Raw genomic sequence first — 6,572 nt, 5'->3', positions numbered from 1 at the left:
GCCTCCTCGTAATTTACAGCTCGCTAACAACTCGGCCGAGCTAAATTCTTGATTTGTAAAGGGGGCTTTAAGACAATTGTCCCATTTTCTACAAATCTATTCCTATACTCTAAATCTATGAAATCTATTTGGTGGAGTATCCAACTCCCACTGGTGTTTTAAAATCCTGTCTTCACGTAAACTCTGTACGTTTGACTGTAGAAACTTGGAGTAAATGTGAAAGCCTCACCATCTGATGAGAGCTACGGAGGCATCGACAAATGGCGCCAGCACAGCCGTCTCTTCATTACTGATGAGGGGGCCTTGGATCATCTTCTCAAACTTCTGCTTGTCTGTCCAGGACATTAGGGTCTTCTCAAAGGCCTGGGGAAAGGACAAACACCTTGATCAACAACTTTGGCTGAAGCTCATCGACTGTGTAACAGGAGTTTGATAAAATGTTAAAACATCTCAGTAGATGGAAGCTCTTTTTTACTAACAGATATGTCTATATCAGTGTGAATAGTTTCATCAAAATGCTCCTGGACAACAAAGTTATTTCTACACAACAAAGCGTTTTTTAACCAAGCCGATGCTTTGGTGACTGTCTCTCTCACCTTCGTCAGGGCAATACTATCGACTGCAGAAAAGACACCTACAGTACAAAGTCTAGTATTGCACTGTAGTAAGGAAGGGGAATGGCAGTCACTGAAACGTTGGCTATGCAATTAACTCAATCAGTTGCGGTAAGAATATTGTAACAGCGACGAGGGGGGATACAAACTTGGCCACGTTTGGGATAGTGTTCCCACCTGCATTCGCTACATGTAGCTGCGCGAAGCAGAACTCCAGTCAGAAGCTCTGAGGAAGGTGTCTGATAGACACCGAAACGTAAGCAAATTCAACCTGGTTGTGTACAAGAATTCTCCTATATCCTATATTCTATCAACCTGATGAAAGTATTTTCAGATGTAACCTACCCTGTCCCTGGTCATGAGCATCTGTGCAAGGGTCTTGTGGACACTACGGATGTAAAACACTTGGTTAAACTTTCCTAACCTGTGGTGATTATAGCTGTAACGATTGTAATAATGCAGTAACCTACCCTGTCCCTGGTGAGCATCTGTGCGCGGTTCTTGTGGACAATACGGATGTACCCGGGCGGTTGCATCCAGGCCTCCCCGTCCACCTGTACCGGTACGGACTCGCTGCCCTGGATGGTGATCTTGATGGTACGACATTGCACGATGCGGTGGTGCTGCAGGTTCATCACGCGGGAGAACGCCATCTGCGTGCTGCTGAACACCGCAACCACCTCCAGAACCTTGTCGTCAAATGATGGCGCCACAAAATTCTGCAATGAAAGTACAGAATTTCTTTTCTATCTCTTATCAAGTTATACATTTTTAGGATAGTCCTTTCAGTTATTCAGTTGATTTCCAAAGAAGCCCTTACACAAAAGGATACAAAAAAAGAATTAAATCTGAATCATACATTCACAAAGAAGGAACCATTAAACATACAGGATAGGTCCTGGAGTATTTTCATCATCATCATCGCGGGCTGATTGCCCGGACCAAGTCCACCCTCTCCTTCCAGACTTCTCTGTCCCCCATAGCGTTCTTAAGGTCCTCCACCCGAAGCCCCACATCACGTGCAAGTTGGTCTATGTATGTTAGTCTAGGACGCCCAGCATGTGCATACCCGTGTGTTGGCTTCCACAGTATGAGTTCACTAGCAAGCTCAGCTTTGTTTCTAAAACAATGGCCGGCAAATCTGGTCCTACGCTCCCTGATGATGGTTGATATGGCAGGAATATTGCCATACAACTGTTCCTTGGTAGGATGTTGCTTCCATGACTTGTTAAGCACGGCCCTCAGCATACGTGTGTAAGTACCATCAAGCTTGCTTTCTAGTTTCCTAGTTAGTGTCCAAGCTGGTGAGCCATACAATAGTATAGATTCAACTATCGCTCTGAAGAAATCCCTTTTCAGGTTGTCTGGTAGTGAAGACTTCCATATAGGAGTATTTTACAACACTTTTATTTGTCACATAGCTCCTTGTTGAACTACAAGACGTCTAATTGTTGGACTTTGCACTTTGATAAGACAATCATGTAGCCTGGGTACCATTCTCTGTAGTAACAGCTGGCGCAATCTGTTTGCTTGGAAACCAAGGAAAAGCAAGTGAAAAGACTGAGCCAGTGGTTACTGCAAAGGATGGTACCCAGGCTAACAATCATTTTAATCATCTTGTTATGATAATCATTAGTTTATACATTGTTTGCATATATTTTAGAGGTCTCTTAACCAATAATATTTCATCGCATAAGTCAATGTAGTATACAGAGAGAACTTACATCGTCCTCTTTCACCCCTCCCCAGAAGTTGGCACCTCCTCCAAAACTGTGGGAAGATCGTACATTTTACTCAGTATAGAATATCTATAAAAGAGACTGTGTAGTGCTATAGCCCCCATAACAAAAAAGGAAATTCCTTCAGTCTATCCCTTTTTTACAGCAATATACCTAGTGTTCTCTTGAGTTTTTTCTATGTACTGTATAACGGTTATTAGGCTTACGAAGGGCATTTATAAGAAAGCCTGAGTAGTGGAATATATGAGATTGAACATATAGCTACATTGTATACCTGGGTATGTTCAGAACAACAATCCCTTGCAGACTGGGTAGAGGGATTCTTTGTCCATCACACTGCAAGAAAAGACAGACATTTAGTAACAAAATATCATTCAAAATAGATAATTCTTCCAGCATAAACAAAACACAATGACTTTACTATTTCTGTTAATAACAAGGACTAATTACACTTATATGCAGTCCGTGGGCTATAGTGATCAAGTCTTCTCTTTTAATATCCAAAAAATGACTATCTAGAAAAGTGGTACTATAAAAACGCAAAACGTTTGCGGGGATTTGATTTCACATGCGACAGAGTGGTTGAAATTACAATGCATTGCCCTGGTATAGAATAAATGTTTGCTGTGGTTTAGAGTTTTCGTTTTGACTCAGGTAACAGTGGAAATGGGAACAAAAACTACTGCAACCATTTCTCATTTACAGTATGTTTCCAACAGTACCTCCAACTGTATCCTCTGTTCCAGGTTCCTGTACGTTCTCTGCAGGATCTCCCTTCCTCCCAGCATGCCGTACCACATGAAGTTGCGTGTGCGGCTGCGGAACTTGACCGGATGCTCCTCCCGCTTGTTGTGGAACTCCAGGGTGATCTTGGCGTCCAGGCCGATCCCGAAGTAGTTGTTCATGACGCACTTTTCCCTGAACCCCTCCCTGTGGAGGACATACGGCCTGGGGTAGCAGGCAAGTTGATTTGTCATGGGGACAGACACATGTACATGGCCTCCATGTTAAAGCTAGAGTGTCATGCTCAGATCTTGGAAGGTTAAGGGAGTCACATAGCTGTTTTGAGGTACCGTAGTGGATTGTTGTGTCTAGAACAGAATATTGGAAGAGAGAGCCCATACCTCTTCTTCCACCACCTTTTACTTCCCTAGTGAACTACCCATTTTTAGACCTAGGTGAAGTGAGGACAATTGGAGTAAAGTGCCTTTCCAAAGGACAAAATGTGTAGCCTGTGAGGAATCAAACCTGCAACCTCTGAATCTTAGCTATAAGCAAGTTACTCCAGGGCATTCTATCGACTAGTGGTTTATTACAAAGTCATGTACATGGTTCTAACTGCTGCATGCTTACAGGCCATTTCTTTTGACAAGACAAGATGTGAGCAAGGACACTCAAGCCAACACATGGCACATTAGGTCAATTTAAAAAATCTCACTTCTATGTGTTGTTGTGGAGCTCTAATAATTGACTAACCCAGAAAAGTGTGAAAGACATTTATCACTAAACGTTTTATAAATATTTCGTCATTCTTATAAGGTGCCTAAAAGAAGACAATAGCTTCAGAGGCATTGCCCAAAACAGCTGTTGCCTCAAGTGGAAGAAAAAACTTCACTCCTGAGGTGTTGCCAAAAATAAAAACTAAGGAAATAAAAAGTCTTTCCACAGATCCAACTATGCATGCATAAGAAAAAGGTGCACACCGCTGACTTCTTCTTATCTCGGCCATGCTCTGTACATGTTGGTCAGTTTGCATAACAAAACAAATGGCAGATGTGTTGTCTTTATGTTTCAGGGGCCCTCACCTTTGACTTGTGCATGTGCAGATGGATCTGTGAATGGGCTTATTATCACAGATATTTGTATACTTACAGGGAAGCAGTCTCTGGGTCCATGAGGGGAGTGGCTGCTGCACACAGGGCATCTGCATTGGCCAGCAGCACCTTACTTACCAAGCAGCCACCAGCTATACTACTGGCAATGGAGCTACGAATACCTGGGCAACATGGAACAAACATATTCTCTCAGGGCTTGAAATACGAAAAGAGGCACTACTAGCATATGCAGGTCAGTGAAGCAGTGATCAAAATACCCACTTGCACACTTGCAAACACAACCACATTTTGCTTGGCGCAACTTCATTTTAAACCCACGTAGCACACTGTGCAACCTGAAATTTTGCAGTTCGAACACTGCTTTTACTCCACCTTTTTGTATAAGTTTTTGTTTACATTTAACTTTTGATAAAACATCAAGTACATGTAGTTACATGTAACTGGAAGAAAAGAGAATAGATAAGTAGCTGATTTTCAAAAAGCAATAGTAACTTGGAAGTGGTTGCTACCTGAGCAACCTGGCTGAAAAAAAAAGTATTATGAGCACTGTGCAGGTAAAATTGAAGCTGTGCAGGTATTTTGAGCCTTAAGATAGAAAATTTGTCAAATCACTATAATACTATACTACATGATAACACCATTCATTGCTGAAGAATTACTTTCTTTTCTGTACATGAGAAACAAATGACTGTTATTGGATTAATGACAGAAACTGTACAACTTGCTCACCTGGAAGTTGTGTCACTGCCTGCCTGTTAGTGGCCCTGTCGATATTCTGCAGAGACTTTGAGGTGTCAGACACACCTTGACTCAAGGTGCTGCCCTTACTGACTCTTCTCTCCTGGGCAAGAGCTTCTTTATCTGTTAGGAGCAGAAGAGCTGGAGGTTAGGGCATGGTTGCACAATCGTCATATTATTGCAGACTTGAGGCAAGATTGGGATAGTTGACCATGTGTCGTAAACTTTAGCCGTCTTGGATTTCCGAAAATAAGGCAGTTATTAAATATGTATTATCATTAGATCCTTGTCGGTGGTTGGCTCTGCAGTTGCCTGCTTGGAAATCTAACGACATGTAAATTGAATGACATTTAATTACCTAGGTGGAGGTGGAGCCCATACATGTAGCTTGCCTCCCACTGCTTTTTACAATGTACAAATGTACCCCCCCCCCCCCCCAACTGAAGTCAGGTACCCAATTATACACCTGCGTGGGTTGAGGCAAGTCTTGTACAACGTCATGTAGAGTGCCTTTCTAGCATTTAGCTGGGAATCAAACCCATTACCCCTAGATTTCAGTCCAATATTTGACTCTACGAATTGAGTAGCATGATGTTCGTTAATCTAATCACTTTACACTGCCAGTAATGAGACATGTCTGACCTGTGACCTGTAACCTTCCCCGTAAGCCAGTGTAACCTGAGTAGCCTGGGTACCGGGGTGGGGGAGGGCTGCGGAGGCTGCACACTGTGTCGCTCCTCTCACGGGCTTCCTCCGACCCTGCAGGATAGAGAGATTTGTGAATACTTCCAATAGGTCGGTAAATGACTATCTGGGTACTAGTACAAATGTAGTTCGGTTACTATGTAGATAGTAGTTCGCTCATCTGTTCGATTGTGCTATCCGTATGACTGCCGGGTATGACTGACAGATCTGTCTGGGAAACTCTAGTATTCAAATCTTCTGGTGTTGATGTCAGTTAATGAACGAATTAAAGAATGGGTTCTAGAGTGCTTTTTCGAACAGGTCTTCCAACACCTATTCAAATACAGGGATCAGTTAAACATTTCAAGTTTTTTGTGACTGGTGGGGAGTTTGTGTTAGTGGCTTCAGTCCATATCTTAATTGAATATAATTATAGTACAACGTCTGAAGATTATAAAGCACTTGATTTCCTACCTTCAATTGTGGAAAATGCGATGGATGATGCTGATTGGATACTGGTTGCCCCGGCAACAGGCACCTCTTCAGTTGACTCAGGAGAGGAGTTCTCCATGGTTGCTAAGGGTGCGAGCGGGGTGGAGGGCTCGCTGGTCGTCATGGTGAAGACGAAAGGTGGTTTCGGGGGAGCGGTAGCAGCAGATGAGGTGTGTGGGGAGGGGGGCTGCCCTGCTGATGCCTCCTCCTCCTCCTTGTGTTCTTTTGTTTGGGCATTCTGCTCATCAACAGCTGCAGATAAAAAAACAAGGCAGGCTTTTAGCCAGGCATGTGTCATGGCGTTATTTGGACACCAAGAAATTGGACGGACTTGACGCTCTTACACTGGGAAGCATGAAATGATTGACCAGGGATGCCATTTAAAGGTCATTTGTAGTCACAGTCTGTGACCTCTCTGACAGTAATTCTGCCCTTCGAGATACCTTGATATACCCTAGCACTGTGTATGA

At 43.1% G+C, this 6,572-nt stretch overlaps 1 protein-coding gene across 1 annotated transcript in view; it reads right to left on the bottom strand.

Annotated features, from left to right (window-relative positions):
• The window catches only part of LOC118427094 (diacylglycerol kinase delta-like), a 68,956-nt gene that overhangs the window by 4,532 nt on the left and 57,852 nt on the right, over nucleotides 1-6,572 (bottom strand). The window contains exons 17-25 of the mRNA XM_035836729.1: nucleotides 6,085-6,439; nucleotides 5,569-5,685; nucleotides 4,918-5,049; nucleotides 4,226-4,349; nucleotides 3,076-3,301; nucleotides 2,628-2,689; nucleotides 2,339-2,384; nucleotides 1,085-1,333; nucleotides 230-363 (exon numbers count right to left, since the gene is read on the bottom strand). Of these exons, the coding sequence (XP_035692622.1) occupies nucleotides 230-363; nucleotides 1,085-1,333; nucleotides 2,339-2,384; nucleotides 2,628-2,689; nucleotides 3,076-3,301; nucleotides 4,226-4,349; nucleotides 4,918-5,049; nucleotides 5,569-5,685; nucleotides 6,085-6,439 (1,445 nt within the window). The remainder of the gene's footprint in view (nucleotides 1-229; nucleotides 364-1,084; nucleotides 1,334-2,338; nucleotides 2,385-2,627; nucleotides 2,690-3,075; nucleotides 3,302-4,225; nucleotides 4,350-4,917; nucleotides 5,050-5,568; nucleotides 5,686-6,084; nucleotides 6,440-6,572) is intronic.

Source organism: Branchiostoma floridae, chromosome 12, assembly GCF_000003815.2.
Source record: "Branchiostoma floridae strain S238N-H82 chromosome 12, Bfl_VNyyK, whole genome shotgun sequence".
In the NCBI taxonomy this organism is placed as follows: domain Eukaryota; kingdom Metazoa; phylum Chordata; class Leptocardii; order Amphioxiformes; family Branchiostomatidae; genus Branchiostoma; species Branchiostoma floridae.
Note: the sequence above shows the minus strand (reverse complement) of the source record. Positions and strands in the feature narration are given on the sequence as shown.